Source organism: Myotis yumanensis, unplaced genomic scaffold, assembly GCF_028538775.1.
Source record: "Myotis yumanensis isolate MYYU_CA2020_CCGP unplaced genomic scaffold, mMyoYum1.0.hap1 SCAF_8, whole genome shotgun sequence".
In the NCBI taxonomy this organism is placed as follows: domain Eukaryota; kingdom Metazoa; phylum Chordata; class Mammalia; order Chiroptera; family Vespertilionidae; genus Myotis; species Myotis yumanensis.
This window is the reverse complement of record NW_027223759.1, coordinates 18,554,729-18,579,890: the sequence shown is the minus strand read 5'-3', so window position 1 is coordinate 18,579,890 and position 25,162 is coordinate 18,554,729. Positions and strand designations below refer to the sequence as shown.

General features: G+C 37.4%; 1 protein-coding gene across 2 annotated transcripts in view; it reads right to left on the bottom strand.

The window, feature by feature from the left end:
* VWC2L (von Willebrand factor C domain containing 2 like) overlaps positions 1–25,162 on the bottom strand; it is a 147,010-nt gene that overhangs the window by 100,932 nt on the left and 20,916 nt on the right. The window contains exon 3 of one of the 2 annotated variants that reach the window (XM_070423300.1): positions 16,236–16,365. The exons of the other annotated variant lie outside the window; for it this stretch is intronic. Coding sequence (XP_070279401.1) covers positions 16,236–16,365 — 130 coding nt within the window. The remainder of the gene's footprint in view (positions 1–16,235; positions 16,366–25,162) is intronic. 2 annotated transcript variants of the gene reach the window in all.

Here is a 25,162-nt window from a genome sequence, read left to right as displayed (position 1 = left end):
CCTTTCACAGCTATACTTTTATCTAACTTACTCATCTTGCAGTGCATATAACAATGCCTACTTTACCCATTACTGCTTTAGTTCATTCATTTATTCGTAGATTTTAGTCTCCAATAAGTTTCTGTGAATAACCGTAGTCTTCTATTTAAATTACACATAATTATATACCCATGAGATGCAAAGTAAGAAGTCTGCAAGCTTTTTGGGGGGTCGGGGGGGGGGGGTGCGGAGCATGATTTAAGCTTTGAAACCTTTTTTCTTCCAATGGGTTTCTGGAAATATAATGTTAGAACATGACCAGTTTTGGATAATGTCATCATCCTCATGTTGGAAAGATTACTGAGATATTCTTGCAAACAATTAAAATTACCAATAAATTATCAAAATAGCCTTTAAAAATCCTTGTGGAGAAAAATATTGTGTAACCAATAGGATACATTTCATTAAAATGTGGTCTTAAGCCTAATTTTTAACCTAGTCTTAATCAGACCATGTCATGATTACCTGTCTCAACTGGGGGCTATGAACTGAAGTTCTGTTACTTCAGCTTACTTATTCTTTGAGAAGCAAATACTTTTTATTTTTCTACAGGGAGTCTTTCAAAATACTTTAGGCATTTGCTGTTAAAGTCCCTGAAACAACAGTGGAAGTCAATGTTTTCAATTTCTGAGAACGAAAAGAACAAGTCACAGATGCTATCATCGCAATTAGATTATTCTTTACCTGCTGGTGTTTTAAGTAAAATTATATTAGCTAGGATAGTCAGAGGAATAGGGAGGGAAGTTGACTGAGAAATATCAAGTGGTGTTGGAGGGAAAAGAAGGGAACAAAGAAACACAGATTCTCAATTAAACTTTCCTATCTGCATCCTCTTAATTTCCTTGGCCTTAATCTTTAACCTATTTTTATTCTTTTCCTAAATGCTCACTTATCAGGTTTTTGTTTCTTAATGTGGGAGATGAGAGCAGGAAATAGTACAACAATTCCTTTGCCCTGCCAACTCCTAATACTTTGCCAATTCTCTACATAACCAGATACTAATAAAAAGCTACAAAATACTAAATTACAAGTACATGCAATCTTTTCAGCTGTGTTCAAACTAGTGGACATAACAGTTCAAATATTCTGTAGTAGAAAAAGCATAAGGACCAATAGATTGCTGTATATTGCAATTAATTCCTACAATTAATTCTCTCTAATATGTTCAAAGTGACTTAAAGTTCTGTTTACTTTTTTCCCCTTAGGCACTCTTAAAAGATTTGTCTTATAATTTTCTTTGAGCATATTGCAATGACAATTAATTGCTTCTTTGCTTGTTTTCTTGCCCAGTAAAGTTGGGAGTTTTTTGAAGACAGGGACTAATATTAGTCACCATTGTATTTCTAGCAGTTAGCACAATGCTTGCAAATGATGTATACTCAATAAATATGTGTTGAATAAGTAAGGAAGGGCAGTATATACTTGCTAAACTGAGCGGAGCACAACCATGTTGATAATTTTAATTTTATTGTGCTATTGAATATATTTATCATGACAATAACAAAACATGCCGTTAGAAAGATATAGATGCTAAAAAGGAGCTCTCATCAGCCATTTTTGAACATTTTACGAAAACATTTTGGAATTTTTTTTCTTCCAAGAAGTAATTTGAAATACATTTTCATGTGTTTTCGGTTGTTTGTTTGTTTTTCAAAGTTGATCTGGGTGCTGTGTTTCCCAAACTTTTTAACATGCCAGATCTCCTAGTCTTCTTGAATAAATTTTTCATTAACATTCTAACTACACATTTTTAGTTGTAGGTGCACAAGTACTTGCAAAATCAAAAATAACCTTAAGAATCATTTGATTGGCACTCCACCCCAAGCAGCATATAAAAACAAATTAAATTATATAAAATACTTGTCATAAAAATGTACAAGTATTTCTGTTAAATAAAAACAAACCAACAAATACCTTTGGGACAACACAGAGTATGTATTTATTTAGTTGAAAACATGGGCTCCCTGAAAGTGAGCAGAGCTGAGTTCTAGTCCCAGCTCCTTCTGCGATAACATTTTGAACAGTTCACTTTCACCTTCCAGCCTTGGGTTTTCTCCAAGTATAAAATAAGATTTCTATCAGCTCATTTCCAAGGTCACTTTCAGCTTTAAAGTTCTATTCTCCTTTGATTTCCAATTTTATCTAGAAAATAATTTTGGGGGAAAAATTCATTTATAGAGCCTGTAGTCCAATCCTTTTCTTAGAACTATATCTATTCTGTAACGGGTCCATACCTGTATGCATAGTATCACCATAATGTTTTGTAAATATTAATAGTTTATTTGAGGACTTGAGTGTAACATCATTTTCCTTTTGCCTTTTTTTTAAAAAAGTCAAACCCTGTTTAAAGGTTGGCTGTAATTTCCCTAGATGCTTGAAGAATGCTGAGACATAGGGAAAATCAATTCTGTTTCTATTCTTTACAACCATGCTATAAAGAAAAATAATCATATCATGAGTATTCATTTGTACAGCCAAGATTCTATCTTAGGCCTTTCTTCAAAAGGAATGAAATAAAGTTTACATTTTGCTTAAATGTAGGAAATTTTAAATAGCTGAAATGAATGCAGAGCAGTTCTGGAAAATTTATTTTTTTGTCCTAATGCCTTTCAAGGTGATGTTTTACTTCTAGTTATCCCTAAGGGAATATAGAGACCTCAAATGCTATGTAGATTTTATTTTCATCTCAAATACAATATATCCATGATCCTTTAAAGAGTTTTTATTGAGGAAGTATGAATTTGAAGTGGACCCAGTTTTCACATCAGGATGAATTGACTGCATGGGTCACATTGGAGCTAATTGGTTGCTTCTTACTATTTGACAGAGTTATCTGCACAATATGTATGGAATGTTCTCTTAGGCTTATTTTATTTTGTGTATTTTTCATCATTGGTTGAATTCAGTAGTAAAATACAATATTTGATGTTTGTGACAGTCACAATAAGATAGAAGTTTAAAAAATGATTATTTTTTGTTCTGAAAATATTTATTAAATTTATTTATTTAAAATATTTAAACCAAGATCTGATTGTCTTTCAATCAAAATAATATAAAATTTTGGTAATATTTTTAAGCAAAACATATTTAATGCCTTTAATGAAGATTCAATGAATAATATTAATTTTTAAAAAGCTCTTATCTTCTGCCCTGGCCAGAGTGGCTCAGTTGGTTAGAGAATCTTCCCTAACACCAAAGATGGTGGGTTCAATTTCTGGCCAGGGTACAGCACATACCTGGGTTGTGGATTCCATCCCTGGTCAGGGGGTATGTGGGAGGCAACCAATCAATGTTTCTCTCTCTCCCCCCCCGCCCCGCCTCTCTCTAAAATCAACTTAAAATAAAGCTCATATCTTCAACATCCAAGAAGGGATTTGTAAGTCTTAAGACAGCAATTATGTGCTGTGCTTGGTGGTTTGTCAAATGAACCAATTTCCTCCTGCCTTGCCTCTTTCTCTTCTACTGCAAATTCTTGTTCTCAGTGTTTGTCATTAAACTGAGTGATAAAATTAACCACTTTATAGTCTTTATATTTTATTACTTTTGTTCTTGCCATATAAATTTTCTTTCCCTGCAGATCTAGAGAAAAATCTCTCTTAAAATTCTACTAGTCAGCTAAATCTTTTAAGGAGGTAAGTTAGGAATGTTTTAATGTACTTAGCTAAAAACATAATCAGAAAATCCATTATTAAATGTCAATTCTATTTTATCGTAAATAATAACCTCAGCACTATGGCAAGTACAAAGTGTTTGGAATCAGAAAAATCTGGATTTGAAAGGTAAATACATCATTAATGAGGTATTTGACACATTATTTTATATCTTTAAACCTAATTTCCCTCATTTACATAAATGTTTGTATGTGGACATGTATATTGGCAGGCCAGAAGGGGCACTATTTTTGATGGGTGGAAAAGGTGTTTAGTGTACCTCAGATGATGCTGTATAGGGGGCTGATTACTTCACTCAGCCCAGGGACCGGACCATTGCCTTTTCTAGGAGTGAAAACAGAATTCAATTAAGTCTCTCTCTTTTTTTTTTAACCATAATGCTGCATGAATTCTGGCTTGAAAGGCTCCCATGCTCTCCTCTGCCCTGCAGCTTTAATCCTATGTTGCTTTTCTTTGTCATCTATCTCCATTCTTTTTTTTTTAAATTTATTTTTATGTAAGTATAGTTGGTATATAATCTTACATTGATTAGTTTTGTGTATACAATATAGTGATTCTATATTTTTATACCCTACAATGTGATCACCCCACTAATTCTAGTAACCATCTATCACCATGACATCACATTATTTACTTCCCCTTCCTCTTTATACCCATCCCCCACCCCCTCGTCTGTTGTTTGTGTTTAGATTCCACATATAATTGAAACCATATGGTATTTGTCTTTCTCTGCTTGATTTATTTCACTAAAGAAATCATCTAATCCAAGCAGGCAGGACAAAGGATGCAAGACACTGAGAAGCCCACACCTTCAACACATGGCCTCAGTCCCTGCTGCTCTATGTGTTGCCCCTATTTGAAATTCCAACACAGGAAAAGATTTGGACACAACACTGCTGACTATTTAGTTACTTAACGACACCAGAAACTGACTGGGCGTAGCCTTCCAGAAGGCAGGTGTCTTGCTTTATGGACCTCTCTGCAGAACCCATAAAAGTGACGGCGAGAGGAACGGAAGACAGGGTTGGTTGTTCCCTACCCTGAGAAGCAGCAGCATTTGTGGCTGCTCCGTGCCATCACTTGAACAAATGAAGCTCATGGAAGCAACGTAAGTACTAATATGTGTGCAGGAACTTCCCATTTCCCTTTTCTCAACTGAGGGGTATCCAACCATAAAGATGTTTCCAAAGAGGTTTAACATTTCTGATAGATTGACCTGAAGCAGCTCAGAGCTACATTACATATCAGAGGTGTTACTGCCAAGAGCTTCATTCCTCAGCCACAGCGATCCCTGGAGGGTTCCCCAGAGAGGATATTGGTTACAAGTTTCCTTTGTCCCTGTTTTATGCCATAGTTCTGATTTCTTTTCCAGCTGCACAATTGGGTTTCCAGAATTAAATATTATGTCCTGCACTCAGTTGTTCTCCCTCTGCTTCATTACCAAGTCACATTTCTGAATTTGTTTCATGTCATGGTAAGTTCAGTTGATTTCACCAAACCCTGACAAAGCACATATTCAGTCAATGTTCATGGCTTCCTTAAAAGTCCAATCCCCGTTTTCAGATAAAATCTATCATTAAGGATAACACTGACTAAAGTATGACATTAATTTTGCACTAAAGTGCTCCGTACATTACGTTATGCAGTTAAGTTAGCTCTTAAGAAACAGACGCTTCCTGGGTCCATGACAAGATTACGAAGCAGTAAAAGGTTAAGCTGGACTTGGTTATCCAGGCAATCATCCTGTTTTTTCTGAGTCACCTCGATATACCTTCCATCAACATATGCACCACTAATCTTAGTGGTCAACTACAATTAGGAAATAAATCTTCTAATAGGCACCCCCTTCCCATTGCATGCGGCACCCTAGGCTCTCTATATGACTGACAACTCTTCTCTATGAAATAGAAGACTAGTACTTTTCAAGAGAGAACTTAAAATGACCCAGAGAATCAAATTTCCTATTGAATTACAGCTCTTCCAAAGGAACAATATGAGTGTTTGTTCATTCATTTAAAAATGTGCATTTATACCTACAACATATTGTAGATTGTGGGGATACAATAGTGAACAAAACAGACAAAAATCTTTGCCTGATGGAATTTATACTTGTGTGCAGAGGGGAGACAAGCAACCTAAATGTGTAAAATCTATATTATTCATGTAACAGTAGGTGTTATGGAGAATGAAAAACAGGGAACAGAGTGGAAAGTGGTAGTTTTGAGTGTTACCTCATAGCTCCCAGAACTGTATGAGGATCACAGTCCAGGCACTGAGATCCTAGGCTTCTGGGGTGCGGGGTGTCTGAGACCAGTAGGGAAAAATTATCCTAAATATCTTAAGTCCAAAAGTGAGGGTGAGGCTGTGACTGTTGGCTGAAGAAGTGCTAGGACTTTTTCAGATACACCCGGAGTTCTGGGTCCTTCTTTTCCCAGGGTCAAGGGAGGTAGAGGATCAAGAGGTCCCATCTTACCTATAAGAAAGGGAATTTGGGCATCTGTGCCTGGGGGATGAGTCTGTTAGAGACTCTGGCTCCAGACCTCTGAAACTTGTGAGGAAGATGGACTAATCCTTCCTCGAGGCCCTCCAGGCTCATCTTGCTCAAATGATTTTGAAGACATTCAGATTCAAAGGTCAAGGCACACTGTTTACATTGCAACTCTGTTTGGCTTTTGTCTGACTGCACAAGCTTTACATTAATTGGTGGGAATGAAAGGTGGGGGTGGGGGTGGGGGGACAAGGCTTGCTCTGCACCTCTATCTCTGGAAAGCCTGTACATCTCCATGGCGATGTTAAAGTGAGGTACAGAGAGGACAACTTCCTCATGTGTCTACATCAGAAAGGAGGTGTGGATACAGTGAGTCTGAGACTTGATCTGTGCCTTCATGGTCAGCAGTGACCCCTTTGGGTGCCTCTGAGAGCTATGTGGGTGTCTGAGCATGCAAGGAAGAGCTGGGGGTCATAATAGATGGTGATCCCACACTTCTGAAACCAAGCAGTTGGTCTCTCCCATGGCCAATGACGTCAGCCTCCCTTAAAGAGATGGGATTATTTCTCATATTTCATGAATCTTGGCAAGACTGAATGCCTTGGCTTGCCAGTCAGACCTCACCTAAATTAATTATTCCAAGAATCCAATCCAGCTCCCAAGGACGCTCCTCTTGATACCAATTGCCCTGTTAACTGCCATCCTCGGTTCACAGAGGTGTTCTATTTGAGATTACTGTATACAATCCTAAAAGTCAGCAATATTATACAAAAACATAATTGAAGAGAGGCTCAAAAGTAAACGAGAAGGTGAAGTTAAGAATAGAAATGCATCACCATTTCTGGAAGATATAGTCAACACTTTGCCAAGTTGCTAGTTTTGAGCCAGATTCCCTTGAGGTTATATGAATGTTTAGGAAGAAGATAATGAGTACATGCATGCTTGTTACTCTTCCTCTGGTCTCTTAAGTGCCCTATGGAGTGATAAGCTGAACAATAAAGTACTACATGGCACTTGAAGGAATGAGTGCAACTATCGAATATGTCTGTTTCCATGAGAGTAAGTGTGTGCTTTGTGGGAGGACTGGACTGGACATTCCAAAGCTTTCTGTAGGGAAAATACAGTCCCTAAGCTTTTCCTATATGTGGGGGAGGAAAACAAAAAAAGTTCACGTTTTTGCATGTGTTGGCCTTCCTTTATTTTCTGAAGGACTGGGTAGTCCTGATAAGTGAAAAAGAGATGTGATTAGAAGGATATGAATATGGTATTAATTTTCCATTGTGTCAACATTGTACAATAGTGCTTTTGAAATCTAATTTGCTGATGAATTAAGAAGGAATCCTGTTGGTTTAAGACAACATAAATATCAATATTTCCTTTCATATTTTGGAGGAAGCCTAATGAAAGCAATAGGAAATTATTGTTTGTGGCTCATTAAAATAGCTATTTATAATTATTCTGTTTTGACATCTACTCTATATGAATATGATAATTCTGACCTTCAGTTATGGAGTCAATGAAGTGAAGATTTTGAAACTGCCTTTGATAGGATGTGCTTTCATCATGAACTATTTTCAGGGTCTCTGTGGAAAATGAATATGTTGCCAGAAAATTTTTCATCTTCAGTGTGTTTGTTTTCAATGTCTTTGTTTCACTTGTTACTAATTATCTACCTCAGAGGAAGTGAGAAAATATCAAATTAAGGTGAGATACTTGCATCCAATATTCAAACTTAAAAGGCTGATTCTGCGAGATAGCTTCATGAAAATATCAATGGATAGACTTAAGTGAACATTTTAGCAATTGTCCTCTTAGGTGCATAAAATGGGCAATGAGGTTTGTCCAAATGCTTTATAAGAAATTTTAAGTTAAGGAGTTGAAAGTCAAGTGGTAGGATTATTAGTTGCTTAATTAATTTATAGAGTACAAATTGCAACAAGGAATTATAGTGCAATTTCTGAAAAGTAACACATCATTGATTATTTAATTAAATTATAACAGTAGTGAGAAAATTTACATAATCTTTTAAAGGAATTTTTCTGTTTTCTCTTTTAAATCATAATTTTAAATGACAAGGATAATACATGTTTGTTGTAGGAAATATAGACAATATGGGTTAGCAAAGGGAAGAAAGTAAAAATCATCCATTAGCCTACTGCTGAGAGTTAAGTACCATTGACATTTTAAAGTATTTTCTTCCAGTCTTTTTTATACATATAGTATATATTCTTTTTAAACAAAAAATAGGATTATCATCTATTTATCTATCTATCTATCTATCTATCTATCATCTATCTATCTATCTATCTATCTATCATCTATATATCTATCCATCCTTCTGGCCTACTAGCTTATTTTAATACTCTGAACATATATTTGTGTGTGTGTGTGTGTGTGTTTGCAGGGTATTCTTAATTTTTTAAATATTATTACTTGTAATGTTCTCTTAGTAGTCAGTTCATATAGATATTCTATAGTTTTTTCATAAGAATACCTCATTGTTGAATATTTAAGTATTAGGTTTTCTAAGTTTTTGCTATTATAAACAACTCTGTAATAAATCTCTACATACACATTTTTATACTAGAGGCCCAGTGCACTAATTCGTGCATGGATGGGGACTCCTGATCAGGGCCATCCCACCCAATCCCGATTGGGGCCATCAGATCCAGCTGGCTGGAGGGAGGGACCACAAGAGGTTGGCCAGCCACGGGAGATTGGCCATGGGAGCACACTGACAACCAGGGGGCATCTCCTTCATTAAGTGTCTGCCCCCTGGTGGTCAATGTGTGTTATAGCTACCAGTTGGTTGGCCGGTTGTCTGGTTGTAATGGTCGCTTAGGCTTTTATATATAGAGATACCTACTAATTATTTTTAGAAGTGATATTGCTGGATCAGTGATTTTTAAGTATACAAGCATATCCTATGTCAATATAACAGTTTTATCTTCTTTCCAGTTCTTCTCTTCTGATACTTTTTCTTTTTTCTAATTACATTAGCTTGTTCATATCTACTAATTGTTTAAAATTTTAAATAGTGGACATCGTTGTCTTATTCCTGACTTTATGAACAATGCACTCAGTGTTTTCCTTAAACATTATTCTCTCTTTTTGGCCTTAGGTAGATATAATTTATCTTGTAAAAATTATCCAGTTAGTCTTATTTGATGAAGAGTTTTTGTCAATAGTTTTTGCCAATTTATGTCTAATGTCTTTATGAATATATAGAAATAATAATATGATCTTTCTCTTCAATTTATTAATAGAATAAATTATATTAAGAGAGTTCCTAATTTTGAACTATTTTTGTAAACTCCACTTGGTCAGAACAAATAATTATTTTAACCCACTGCTAGATTCTGTTTGCTAACACAAATATACAAGACTTTTACCACAATCTCTGAAAGCCCAATATTTTGGTAAGTTTGATACCAAAACTCAGTTGGGATGGAAAACTGGCCTAAGATAATGCAAGTTTCCATATTTATTCAGTCTCTGTAGTATAATCTCTATATATAAAAGCCCAGTGACTGTATGGCAGAACAACCAGAACAACCGAAGTGACCATCACTATGATGCACACTGTGGTAGCCAACCAGCCCTATCAGTGCCCAATCATCTTCCCCAAATCCCGTGACCTCTTTCCCCTGCAAGCCCTGCCCCCAATTTCCCCCCCGCCCCCCGCCCACCCCTCTCTCCCATTCTGAGGTGCCCAAGAGCTGCCCTGAGGCCTGGAGCCCCAGGGGGAGTGACTCAGTTCTTGGCTGTGCTCCTCCAGACCTTGAGAGCACCAAATTACAAATGCAGCTGCCACAAGGGAAGCCTGGCTAAGAAGTGGGAGGAACGCACAACAAAGAGGGTGAGAACTGAGGAAAAGCCTGCCTGGAAGAACCTGCACTAGGGGCAGCCACGCCCCCACCCCCAACTCCACCCAGCTCTGCAGGCTGCTTGATAGACACTACTGTGAGGGGGGTGCACTGTGACTCCTGCACGCCACCACTGCCCCTCACTAACCTGTGCCGAACACTGTGCAACCACCCACCTGTGCCACAGCCACTGCTTCCTTGTGCTCACGCTGTGGCCACAGGCACCAAAGCCTTCTCCTGCACTGTGCTCCTGGGTGGCCTTGGGTTAGTCAACCTCCTGCATCCCCTCTCCCTGCTGGCCTGGCCCAATGGCCCTCATCAGGGCAGGCCAGTGGACCCCACCCATACACAAATTCATGCACCAGGCCTCTAGTTGTTATATATTTTGTTGTAGAAATGTTAATGTTATTGACTGAAGAATGCTTCACTATACCCTCTGGCAATGTGATATATTGTACCATATACGAACCCCATTTCCTCTGTAAAATTCATAATCCAAGGGCTTCAGATTGGGGATTTGGTATTTTAATACCAATCAAAAATATTTTTGTTACTAATCAAAAATAAGGTTGCCCTCTACTTCCTTTTTCTTAGTGTGTAATCTTTGGTTTGTATTAATATTATACTACAAGGAAAAAAAAAGAAATGGAAAATTTTGTTCTGTCTCTCCTCTGGAAGAGTTTAAGTAACATTATATTTATCTTTTCTTTAAAGGATTGCTATAACCTTTCAAATTATAAAGTACAATAGTTTCTTGAAAATTCACTTAATTTAAAGGCCCATAAAGTAAAAAGTCAGTTTCCTGCTTCTACATTCTCACTTCTACTCTTCTGGTCTCTGTTAAATATTTGCTGTGCATTATTCTAGAACTTGCTCTAGTTACATACGAAAATAACAAAAAGGGCTTAAAAATAATAAAAAAATTAGCCTTGGCCTGTGTAGCTCAATTGGTTGGAGCACAATCCTGTACACCAAGAAGTGGCAGTTCGATTCCTGGTCAGGGCACATAGCCAGGTTGAGGGTTCCATCCCTAGTCTGGATGTGTGTAGAGGCAACTGATTGATGTTTCTCTCTTGCATTGATGTTTCTCTCTCTCCCTTCCTTTCTCTCAAATCAATATTTTTAAAATTGCACAATTAAAAAAATAAAAATTAATCTAATTTATTAGTGAGGTTTAACAGTTTCATATCTTTTAAACATCTGTAATTTGTTTGTGAATGCTATGTACTTTTCTGTTGTTTTTATTAACTCAATTTTTAAGGATTTAAAGTTCTAAAGAGATTATCTCTTGTCTTTACCTTCTCATTACTACTCCCTATAAGTAACCATTGAATCATTGTTGATATTCTATTGTGTAGCCATTTAGCTCTTTTCCTATGTACAAATTTAATATTTATTTAAAATTATATATCTGTTAACAGTAAAATGTTTAAATATATATATATTTAGGTATGCATTATAGATAGGATACATTACTTAAAAGGTATGCATTATAGATAGGATACATTATTATATTATGTATAAAATGATATGTAATCTACTATACACTGCTTGCTTATTTTACACAGCAGTACAAAATGTCAGTAAGGTATTTTTAAAGGCTGAAATAGGTTTCATTACTTCATTGAAGGTCTATTACATTTTCTCTCACCTTTCCACTCTGAAAATGCAGTGAAAATTTAGGGCATGAATGTGGGGCAAAGTACAAGAGCTGGAATTGCCTCCTTTCCCCTAAGTCACATGAAAATTGTGGTGGAAACCACCTTAACAATTGTTCTAACATTCTCAGCCCTTAATATGTTTGCCAACATCATCAATCTCAAATATTATCATTACAATATTGGAATCTCTTTAATTTCTAACTCCTTGATCCCTTGTGAATTTAAGTGAATTGCCATGTATTTACCACACATTTGGTTTTCTTCTGTGAATTTCCTTTATATGCCCTTTGCTCCTTTCTGTCCTCCCTGTGGAACTGTTTTCCTCTTATTTCAAGGAGCTCTACGGATATGAGGGATATTAACTAACATGTGTGTCAAACCTTTTCTCCCAAGAACCTCTAAAAGGCATCTGATGCTTGTAAAGTCCCCCGCCCCCTCTCCTATCTGCCCCTCCCTTTATTATATTCTTTCCGGTTGACCTTTTGGCTAGTAAGTTTCCTGCTTTATTTGTTTCCCTACTAAACTAGGAGAGAGTCAGGGATATGGAATTAAATATTTGAACAGGGCTTATGACAACTTTAGCTTAGTTAGAAAGGATATGAAAATGCCTCACTTCGTGTGTGTGGAGGATTTTGTGGGTGTTTCCTGTCTATTACAATTTTTCATGAAGTGACTTTTCCTTCAAAACCATGAATAATGACTGAATATATATCCCAGCGAAAACATAGAGCTGGCGGACATACTGGCTGATGAAATGTAAAAAATGCAGTTTGTGGTTCTGATGCCCCGATGATCATATATTTTAGGAGTCAAATGTATGATCAGTTACCAAATATTTGAAATATATATATGATACTCTGAGGTAGAATGTTTTCTTCAAGCAGATGCTGTGCTAATCTATTTTTTTTTCATAATATAAAAACAAACAAAAAAGCATGAGGCGTATTCACTAATTCACATGGAAAGGACTGGGACTGAAAGATAGGTCAAAGTAATATTATCTTGGGGACAGAAGAACAGTCTGGCAATGTTATACATTTCAGGAGCCTTTTGGATTACTAGCTCTTGCAGGTGTATAGAGCAGGGAGAAACAAATGTTTAATGATACTTTTAAAAACAATACATTTCTATGTTCCCATGTTAATTCCCCCAATCTTCCCCAAATAAATAATTACTGTCCTCTTACTCCTCCTGGCTTGTGTTTCCTTAATGTTTCTATTTTATTCTGACCAAATTGAGAGTCTTTATTTGTTGCTAAACTAACTTTAATATAAAAGACTATATTTTATGGCATGGCTATATTCATTGATAACCATTGAAAAGCTTGCTTGAGGTAATAAATTGAAATTTTTCTTTTTTTCCCAAACATCCTATGAGAAAAATGTTACAAGTATATGTAATTAAATCAATTCATAAAAATTACATTATGGAGATTACAGATGGGCTATCATTGTTTATTTAGGGGACATATTACTTTGTACTTCATAATATTTTTTTAAAATACTTGCATCCAAAGATAATTGTTACATTTTCACTGGCAACTACTGTTTTCTGAAAAACCATACATGTCCATGTACTTCTTTGCTTTGTTTGTACTTAAATAATCTGAGAAAAAAGATTTTTATATTAGCTGAATATTGAGTTTTAATATTAGGTGTGGTAGATTCTATTGCTTTAAACTTTCATTTTATATCTTTAATGCCTCTTGCTCTTGGCAAATTATAATTCAGGAAAGCAGAAAAATCTAGTATGCAAAATCTAGTATTTGGCAGCCAAGATAATCAGCATTTATGCACACTGAAAATTTTCAATATTTATGAAGAATTTTAAAATGTATAAAATGTGATAGGACTATTTACAAATTAAGATCTAGTGCTTCTACATTTTTCCACAGGGTTGATTTTAATCTTGTTTTTTACATATAAGGAAATAGTAGTATACTTTAAAAATAGCTTACATTATAATGAACAAAATAGTCTTGTCATATAGAATGAGACAGTATTATCATGTATTGGAAATTTAGGCAACAATTCTAGATCTATTTTGTCATAGTAAACATCTATTTCCCTTCACCTTTTCTTTACGTGGGTGACCTGTTTCTGTTTTCTGGGCTAGGCCTCCAATGAGGGCAAGCAAGACGAGGCTTAGTCTGTTGTCTCAATAAAATACTGGTAACACTGGTGGTCATAGGCATTCTCTAGTGGTCCTTAGTATGCTCCTCTTAGCAATGATTATACTGTACTTTTGGGCACAAGTGACTAATTACTGGGATTTAATAATTATAAAAAGATGTCATAATGTTATAGTACAACAAGAGCTAGTATTTCTGTTAACTCTAATTTAGGCTCATTTCCTTTATTTAAAAAAGAAAAAACATTTACTGGGAAATGGTAAGAGAAAACAGAAGTGGTTGTTTTGTAGTGTTTCATGAACTAAAATTTGGAAAACTTTACTAATATTTCTTGTTCTGTCAACATATAATCTTCAGGAATATTAATGGATTACAAATTGAACTAATAGAACAATTCAAGTTCATTCATTGTTTTTGTACAAAGAGGGTTTCATTTCAAGACAAATTCACACTCTGGCAAGTAATAGATTGAACTAGGATAACCTTGGCGACAGATTACGTATGACTAGTTTGTAATGGCTGATTTAACATCTGACATGGAAATTACCCCTGGATATATTATAGGCTTTGGTGTGGGGTAGCAGGGAGATGTGGCAGACGCATGTGTAAAAACTCTACTTTAAATGCATGGTCTTGTATGGTTTAATTCTGTGAGTACTCTGAGTATGTCCAGACAAGAGATTTTAACTGTAAGCATAATTTCATTTACCCTAAATGTAAAAACAAAGCCAACCAGGGCCACTTAGGGAAGAGAGGATCCACAAGGACCTATTTAGACAGTTGCTTCTAGAGAGAGAAAAAAAATGTTCAGTCAAAGACTTGTCAATCCTAATTTTAAAGATTGATTAGGTAGCTGATTTTTTTCTTCCTTCTGTCCTTGGAGAAAATGAAAAATAACAGGTCCCCTTCCACTTTACACTAACCATTCATATACTTTATGACAGTTAGCTTTCCCTTGAGTCTTCTCTTCTCCAGGAAAAATTATGCTAACTCCTTCAGTCTGTCCTCATAGGTCCTATTTTTCAACCATTAAATCATTGTATGGTTCTCCCTGTACTTTTCCCAATTTCTTCAAAATCCCTTTAAAAATATAAAGTCTTAAATTTTACATCTTTGTCTATATTAGATAGATTAGAATGCCAGAGGAATATTTCTTTCCACATTCCACGTCGAAGAGATGGTTACTATGACACAGGTCAGCTGGATGATAGGGAAAAGGAGAAAAAGAGAAGCCAGGTGAGCAGTTTAATATTCAACTCATTGGCTTTATATGATCAGAAAGAGTAAAAACTGGGCCTGATAAAATGTCATAGGATTCTTTGTAAGCCCTTTGCAAAGATACTAAAACATAACATTACTATAAAATCCATCAGGCTGCTTTTGAGTTTTCTTTAACTAAATAACCTGATATTCCTCTTTAATAATTATAATTCTGCAAAGCAAAACATTAGTATGTGAACTAACATCATGCCAAGTTCAGGTCCCCAAAAATGTGTAATGGAGGATGATGAGCCCTGCGAACTCAAGAGAGGGCATGGGGATTCAACGTTAGAGTGACCTCACCTTAATTAAGAGCTAGAACCACTTTTTCAAGTAGATTTTAATGCCAAGAGGGGACATTTGTGGAGTGTTATCCAGCAAAGGTTTATTATTGGGTAGTACATGACCAGTAAGAAGAGCATGATATTGGCTTAGCTGACATGCTGTTCCGGGTTTATGGCCTGGCATTTTCTTCTCTGCAGCATCACCTTGATTTTGGGTAATGCTGTAGTAATTTCTACCTTTCCATTGCATGGGGGCCAAAAAGATCTTATCAACCAAATTCCCCTCTATAACAATTCCTATGAGAGCAAGATTCCATGGTAAAAAATCCTAGAATAAAAGCCCTAGAGTTTCTAGTGTTTTCTTACTTCAACTTAGGTGCATTGATAATTGAATTTTGTATTTATTTGATAATATTAAACCTAAAGTCCTATCTATACCAAAAGCAAAATACCTGGCATTTATCCTCTCTACTCTGGGTTATGCACGATGAAATAGGTAAACCGCTTCATAGCCTCCACGAGAGAGAAATTCAGTCACTACGGAAAGACAGTACTTATCCTTTCCAATATCCTCCTTATCAATCAACAATAAATAATAGGCATCACAACAAAGTTGGCTTATAAAAGCTTTAGTTCCCCCAATTGAATACTTCATGATTCACCCGTTGCTGGTTTATTTCCACTTTAGGGTGGGATAAAAATATAAATTGGCCAGGCCCACGTTGAAAAACCACAGGCCGATCTGAGAGGGCTCTTGCATTGAATGGTGTGCAGAGGTGAAATATTTGTATTTGGCGCTAACCCCTCTTTGAAAGCTAATGCAGTATGGTCTTACCATTTTTGCAGACAGGACAACATTGCTCTGGTTCATAGACTGGGTTGACACACTCAGGAACTGCGCAGTCTGCTACAACACAGTGAACTTCATTGCTGGGCTCACAGCGACACCATTCACATGGAGAGGGCTAGGAACAAATCTAAAATTAGCCCCTTTTCTCCTATAACTTAATGCTTGCACATTCATATGCTGTCAGAAGACAAAACATTAGTGTTTATATTGGCTTTACTGTATTAACTCCATTACCATGTGTATGATCATTCTTCCCCAATGGAAGGCAACCTAGACATCCAAGCCACGGTAGGTTGCCATGTGCATCTTAGGTTGCCAGGAGCAACTGGGCATTCATGTCTGATTTTCCTGCCTATGCTCCTACTTCCCAAAGACCATTTTGGACAACTGATATTTCACCTCCTGGTTTTGTTTCCAGATGTGCTGATTGCTCTGCCTTCCTCTCATAAAGAGGAATGAGACTGGAACATGTGAAGTAAGTTTTTGCCATTCATCATTTTTCTTCCTAAAGAAAATTACTGAGAAACAAGAACACGGTAAATGGACATTCTTACCTTTTTTATGAACTCTTTTGTTCCCAGCTAACCTAGACACTAAATGACTTTTTTTTCCATGTGAATTTTAGAGGAGATCGCATTTGGGATGCAAACCCCCAGGCACTGCCTCTTGGAAGATTTAGTGAATACCTCGCATCTTGCCTGCTGACTTTTATGAATGAACTAAAATCCATTGGCTTAAAAAAGCCATTCTTGACTTATAAAGCCACTTTTTAAGAGTCAACGACTCTAAAAATAGAGCTGAAAAATGATTCATGTAGGGGGAAAATAAATTTATTGTAAATTGTAATTGAAAAAGAAAAATAAATCAGAAAGCTATTTTTGTCTTCAAAGTACTTACCGATCGAGAGTGAGTCTGGGGTTTTGTTTCCTTTTAGAAACTGCTTATACCACAGATAATCTTAAGCAGTGGCCCCTCTATGACTTTCACATTCTTTACAGGCTCTAGCTCTCCTTTCTCATGAAACAGAGGTTCCGAATTCTGGGATGACAACTTGGAGGTCTTAGAAGTTATGCAGGTCTGTGTATCTCAAATCAAGCCATTTGTTTCCAGATAATTCTGCCTCCATCTCTAGGCCCCAGTCTCTCCCTTCCAGACTGTGTTAGTTAAAGCCCTCTGCCTTTGTCTCAGTGGCTAGTGCCCATACCATTGTCTGCTCTTATTTCTTCTGGAACTTGAAAATTTGGGTAATATCAGTGCTCCTGGACTCAGGCAGCCTGGGGGGATGGGGTGGTGGTGGAAATCTTTCAACTAATTATTTTAAAAGTAAATTTATATTTGCTTTATGCTTTAAGAATTATTTTAATTTCAAAGTTAGTAGGAATAAGAAAAGTATGCACAGAATCTGTGGGAAAACATTGCTATTTCTTAACATGGTGATAAGTTTGTTAAAGGGCAGAGTTAAGGGCTTTACCAGGTGGTGAATTGTGTTAAGCATTTCAGGAGAATTTACCGGATTGTCCCTAAAGCTGAGATATTCCTGAAGCTTCTCCACTGAATAATCTCAGTACATGAAGGAAAAGCTGTGAAACCACAGCGCACTATCTGATGGAGGAAATGTTTAATGAGGAAACAGTGAGAGAGATGGACATTCTTGCAGCTATACTGTTCCGTTATGATATTTTACCTTCCCACACAAAATTGTCAGGTGGCCCCCTTTCCTTGATTAACTGCAAAGTAGTGGCTATGCACAGCCTTCTTAAAGCACAGAAGGACTTGGCCCGCATTTCTTGCTAATATGAGAGAAAAAGGAGCCACTGGTATCATCGCTTCCATACCCTGTCCTTCCTCAGCTGTGATCCTTTCTTCCTGCTGAAGGAGGGGCTGATCTGTGTGACTCCAATGGACTGATTCTGGCATTAAAAGCCTCAAAGACCCCCTACATGTTCCCATGCAAAACGTTTCCCTCAAAGTAACTGTGATCTTTGAGAAAGATCTGTTGGACGACTAGATTCCCAGTGAAGACTGATGAAGATTACCATCCTAATTCAAACAAGAGCAAGAATGCTATTCTGTGCACTCCCCTCTGAGGAGTTTATTTTTCAGTGATTTGTACATTCTTCATGCATCCAGATCCTCAGGAATAACCATTAGCAACTACATAATTGATTTATACAGTGTAGGTATTTCCTGCTAAGAAGGAGATTTCACTAACTAGGGTGGTAAGTGCAGAAAGAGATTGTTATGGAGCCGCAGATGTGAGTTAGTAGAAAGCTGTAGTAGGCTGAGGTTAGGTTGGCACGCGGCTCACGTTCCTGGAGCTCGGCATCTTCAAGCCTTGGAGGCTGGTAGCCACCCCTGGTATCTGGGTAAAGCACTGACAGATACTGGTCCTGCAAAGGCCCTAGGGCTTCTGCCTGACATTGGTGGAGGTTGGATGTGTGTGGACTGGAATCCTGAGAAACATTCTGTATAAGAGCTAAGGCCGCAAGGCTTCCTGGCTAACGTATGCCTGCTTTCTTTCCTTCCTTCCTCCCTTCCTTCCTTCCTTCCTTCCTTCCTTCCTTCCTTCCTTCCTTCCTTCCTTCCTTCCTTCCTTCCTTCCTTCCTTCCTTCTTCCCTTCCTCCTTCCAGCCTCCCTCCCTCCCTCTCTTCCTTCCTTCCTTTCTTTCTTTTTATGCCTGTTTTTGAAAGGATTTTGAGTAATCAGAAACATAAATTAGAAAAATAAAAATGTCACCCTAGCCATTGGCAGATACTACATTTTCCTGAAACTGGCTTTATTCATATACCACATTCATTTGTCCCTTCTTGGCCCAGAATCTCTTGTCTGAAACAAGTTATTTCCGCTTTTCTTTTTATTCAGTCTTTTGTTTTCAAATAATGTCTGTTTCAGTCTTATTTCTTCTCATTTTAAGCCTCTTGGGCCCCTCTCCTTCCCCTCTTAACAGTCCATCAAGTTTAACCCATTGGCCTCCCTCCACAGCCCCTCTGCCTCTTGCCGTCCTCTTTCACATGCTCTCCAGTTCAGACACCCTCTTTCCTTGCCCAATGTGACTTCCTTCACTGCCCTGAAAACACATTGCTTAAACATTGAGAAGTTTCCTAGGAGTGAGCAATGAGTTACTTGGACAATAATTTCAGACTTTAAAAATCCTTCCTACCCAACAGCATACAACTGTGAAAGGTTTGGTGCTTTGAATAAATCTTTACATCTTAAGCACTGAGCTGGGTACAGATTTCCCTTTATCAGACTCTTCAATATCAAAACTATAGATTAAATCTGAAAACATCCTGGTAAAACCAAAGATTAAACAATAAAGTTATCCTTAGCGGAACAGAGGACACTGAAATAAGTACTTGGGGAAAATTACTCTTACTAACTTTTTGCAGAGTAACATGTGAATTATGTCTGCTACATGGCTTTAACAGCCAGAGATTTGGGAAGATGATTAAATGACACCATCCTAAAATTTTATACCAGGAAAATCTATTCCTAGAAATGTCAAGGAATATTTTACTTCTACAAAAGGTTTGGAACATAAAGTAACATCCACTATATATACCTTATGCACCTTTACAGAAATCTTAATTGAAATTAGGTTTCAAGGTCAAATTAATTTGTTACTGAATATATTCGATGATCTGAGTATATGACTATTATGAATCCCTATACCCCCAGCTTAGTGTTTTGAATAACAAATATGGGACCCTTTTTAAGCAGAAACCTGGCATTTTATCTATAGTTCCTGCTATCACTGAATACATTTGCATGGCAAATCCAAACGTTGCCCCAGCTGCCCCCAAATTTCAAATGGCTTTTCTGATATATATATTTATAATTAATAGAGTAAAAGGAGACTCTTAAATATTGGCTTAGGTGACTAGAGTTCCAATAATCCTTCTTGGTATTAGAATGGAAACATGGCGATATACATTGTTTTCAAAGTGGTTAACTTCTCAAGATCTTGATGCTGAAATCCATTGTCCCTGTCTGTGATTTTTGAGGATTCTTGGAGAATTGGAGGAGATGTACCAGAATTTTGGAAACAGTAGATTGCTCCATGATGCTTTAAAGTGGAAAACATATGATGAGAACCAGTAACTTAATGACTGGAATAATTGAGTAACTACTGAAAAATTGTCAAATATATCCTTTGTGAGACTTTGGAAGCTAACACCAGACTATTAGAACATGCTATTATAGACTTGTTACACAGAGTTCTCCTAATGTTTATAAAAAATGTACATTTATTTTGTATCCATACCTGTGGAAAGCCTGGATGTTTGGTCCATACATCAGTACCTCATGGCATCATTATTTATGTGGTGACTGCTATTGGCATTGTTCATAGAGTGCCAGGAGGATATGGTAACAGCCTATAAGATTTGTTATATGAATTCAAACCTCAGAGTGACAAGGATCACAGTAGTATTCAGTTTCCTATTTTAATTTGGTGAAGTTTAAGATAACAATGTTCATACAAGTTGAAGAACTCTAAATTAGAAAAAAAAATAGAAAATAATATTTCACTTAGTTGGCTTTGTTTGGGTGGTATGGTAGCATGGTTAAAAGCAAGTTCCTTATAACCATACTACTTGAATTCTAGTCTTAAATGCTTTACTTACTAGCTGGGAATCTTTGGAAAATTATATAACCTTGATGTGCCTTAGTTTCTTAATCTACAAAATGGGAATAACAGCATTACCAACTTCACAGCTACTGTGAAGCACATAAAAATATATACAATATTATAACTATCATCATCATCATTGCATACTTAGTGAGAACTTTTTGAAAAAAATTCAAAAAGTATACAATTGGAAGCATAAGACTGTTTAAAAGAATATTTAGCTTATTTCTCTTATTGAAGTGTAATCTGGTTGCAGAGGTGGTTGTGATAAAGTGTTTTTTTACAATATATTTTTATTTATTTCAGAGAGGAAGGGAGAGGGAGAGAGAGATAGAAATATCAATGATGCAAGAGAACCATTGGTTGGCTGCCTTCCACACAACCCCCACTGGGGATAGAGCCTGCAACCCGAGCATGTGGCCTGACTGGGGATCAAACTGTGACTTCCTGGTTCATAGGTCGATGCTCAACCAGTGAGCCACACTGGCCGAGCAGTTGTGATAAAATTTTATAGGACTTGGTTTGGTGGTGGTGGTGGAGGAGGATGGTTGTGAACTAAAGGAATTAATCATGTCAGAAATACATTAAAATTATTAGAAGCCTATAGATAAAGCATGATTGTGAATGGTTAAAATTACCATTAAAAGTCACTCAGGGGTACATCTACACAATGGAATACTATACTGCGGTAAAAAGGAAGGAACTCTTGCCATTTGCAACAGCATGGATGGAACTGGAGAGCATTATGCTAAGTGAAATTAGCCAGTCAGAGAAAGATAAATACCACATGATCTCACTCATTTGTGGATTATAGAGAACAACATAGACTGATGTACAGGGACAGATCCAAAGACAGAGAAACAGCCATCAGACTATTAATCCCCAGAGGGAGGAGAAACCAAGATGGCGGCATAGGTAAACACCGGAGTTTGCTGCCTCGAACAACCACTTCAAAAATACAACTAAAAGACGGAACGGACATCACCCAGAACCACAGGAAGGCTGGCTGAGGAGAGACTCTTCAACTAGAAGGAAAAACAACAGCATTACGAGGCCCAGAGGAGGCGCAGTGTGGAAAATTTAAAGGTACGGTGGTGCGGCGGTGCGCGTGCAAAGCGGGCTGGTGGCTGAGGGTGCGGTTGTCGTTTTCAATCAGGAGTGAGTCTCAGACTCTGGGCTACAGATCCGGGTGAGTCTCTAGGGACCCAGACTCAAACGGGAGAAGCGGGACTGTCTGGCTACGGTCCCTCCGAGGTTTGCAGCGGTTGTGGGGACAGAGAGGCAGAGCCCCTGGAGACGGACTGAGAGCAGCCATAGCTGCTCCCTCCCCCCGCCCTGTTGAGCCCGCCCTGCCCAGGCCCTGCGCAGAGCCATTTGCCGATCGCCTCAGGCAAAGGCTGGACTAGCGCCTCCCCAGAGGACTGAAGTTTTCCACACAGCTGATTCCAACAGCCAGTCGGCCTGGTGGTCAAATCCCTCTAGTGTTAACTACAACAATTAAGGCTTGGCTAGAACAAGACTGCGCACAAAGACCACAAGGGGGTGCACCAAGAAAGCATAAAAGATGCGGAGACAAAAAAACATGACAGAAATGGAGGATATGGAGCTAAGAATCGCAATTTTGAGGGCTTGCTATAAACTTGTGCAGAGCCTCACGAAAACTAATGAGACCCTCGATGCTACGATAAAGAAATTAGAAAGTAAGCATACACGGACTAAAATAAAGAATATTATACCCAATAGCAGACCAGAGGAGCACAAGAATCAAACCAAAGATTTGAAAAAAAACACCCAACTGGAAAAGCAAAATGAAAAAAGAATCCGAAAGTGTGAAGATAGTGTAAGGAGCCTCTGGGACAGTTTCAAGCGTACCAACATCAGAATAATAGGGGTGCCAGAAGATGAAAGACAGCAAGATATTGAAAACCTATTTGAAGAAATAATGGCAGAAAACTTCCCCCACCTGGTGAAAGAAATGGACTTACAGGTCCAAGAAGCGCAGAGAACCCCAAACAAAAGGAATCCAAAGAGGACCACACCAAGACACATCATCATTAAAATGCCAAGAGCAAAAGACAAAGAGAGAATCTTAAAAGCAGCAAGAGAAAGAGACTCAATTACCTACAAGGGAATACCCATACGACTGTCAGCTGATTTCTCAACAGAAACTTTGCAGGCCAGAAGGGAATGGCAAGAAATATTCAAAGTGTTGAATACCAAGAACCTACAACCAAGATTACTTTATCCAGCAAAGCTATCATTCAGAACTGAAGGTCAGATAAAGAGCTTCACAGATAAGGAAAAGCTAAAGGCGTTCACCACCACTAAACCAGTATTATACGAAATGCTGAAAGGTATCCTTTAAGAAGAGGAAGAAGAAAAAGGTAAAGATACAAACTGTGAACAACAAACATGCATCTATCAACAAGTGAATCTAAGAATCAAGTGAATAAATAATCTGATGTACAGAATGAACTGGTGATTATAATGAATCAGGGACATAGAAAGGGAATGGACTGACTATTCTTGGGGGCGGGGTAAGGGGAATGGGAGATTCGGGAAGAGACTGGACAAAAATCGTGCACCTATGGATGAGGACAGTGGGTGGGGAGTGAGGGCGGAGGGTGGGGCGGGAACTGGAAGGAGGGGAGTTATGGGGGGGGGGAAGAGGAACAAATGTAATCTGAACAATAAAAATTTAATAAAAAAAAAAAAATCCCCAGAGGGAAAGTAGGGGAGGGTGGGGGTAAGGGGAAGAGATCAATCAAAGGACTTGTATGCATGCATATAAGCCAAACCAATGGACATGGACAACAGGGGGATGAAAACATGAGTTGGGGGGGAGGGGAGGTTGGGGGTTAATGGGGGGATGAGGACACATTTGTAATACCTTAATCAATAAAGAAATTAAAGATTAAAAAATAAAATTAAATTTGCACTTTTTTCACCCCTCCCCCTGTCCTCTTGTCTTCTGGCAACCATTGGTTTTCTATAAGTCTGCTCAGTTTTGTTCTGCTTATTCGTTTGTTTTGGTCTTTAGATTCCACATAGAAGTGAAATCATATGGTATTTGCCCTTCTGTCTGATTTATTTCACTTAGCATAATAAATGAAATAAATTTAGGTCCACCCATATTGTTGCAAATGGCAAGATTTCTTCTTTATATGGCTGAGTAATATTCTATTGTGTATATGTACCACATCTTCTTTATCCAATTGCCTGTTAATGGACACAGAGGTTGCTTCCATATTGTTTAGGTTTATTCTTATACATGTCACTTTATTTGCTAATCATTTCTTCTTGCACCTAAGACCTTTCAAATAGGTTTATTTTTCCTTCTTAATAAAGTACATCCTTTAATATTTCTTTTAGTATGTTGGTACCAGTCTTGATCAATTTTTTTATTTGTTGAGAAATGTCTTTATTTCACCCTGGTTCTAATAACTGAAGTTTGTATGTGTAGTTCTTATGGTTCTTGTTGATGGTGCCTTGTTTCTCCGTGTGCTTCATAATCTTGAATATGTACTATTAATTGTCCTTGAATTTTTTAAATAAATCTTTATTGTTCCGATAAAAAAAAAAGTCACTCAGAAAAAGAAAGGCAACAAACTTATTTTATTTAGATGTCAATTCAAATGCCCTCTCTCTCTTCAGGGCAGTTGGCCCTGACTATCCCTCCATCATCTCCTTCCATCATGCTGTCCATCCAGGGCACTAATCAGTTCATGAAATCACCTTACGAGTTTGTTTATACTTTATTCTTATTTGCCTTCCTACAGATTATACACTTCTAATATGGTAGTATGTTGTTCATTGCTATATTCTCAATGCCAGGAAGCCATCTTAGCACATGGTAAATACTCAATAAATAGCTGTTAACATATGCACAGTCATTTATGCATTATTTATATTTTCTTATTTGTTCAGCCATACCTCTGGGCAGCTCCATCTGTGTTCAAGGGCACTTTAGGGGGAAAGATTTCTGACTATGAGTTAGGAAATAACTATTTGAGTTTCAATATTACAGCAATGAACATAAACTCACTCTCTAAAGGGAATTTGAAATTCATAATATCTATTGTGTGGATCACAAGGTAAGTAAATCTTCAATCACCCCATTGACTGGACAATCTAGCAGATGATTGCAGACTTTTACTGCACTAGAAAAACACCATGATAACTAAATATAGGAGCAGAATATGTGTGGAGGAACTGCTGGAGAGACTGAAAAACTCATCTCCTTTTATAATGTGTGTCAAGTTTAATGGTTGCTTATTGAAC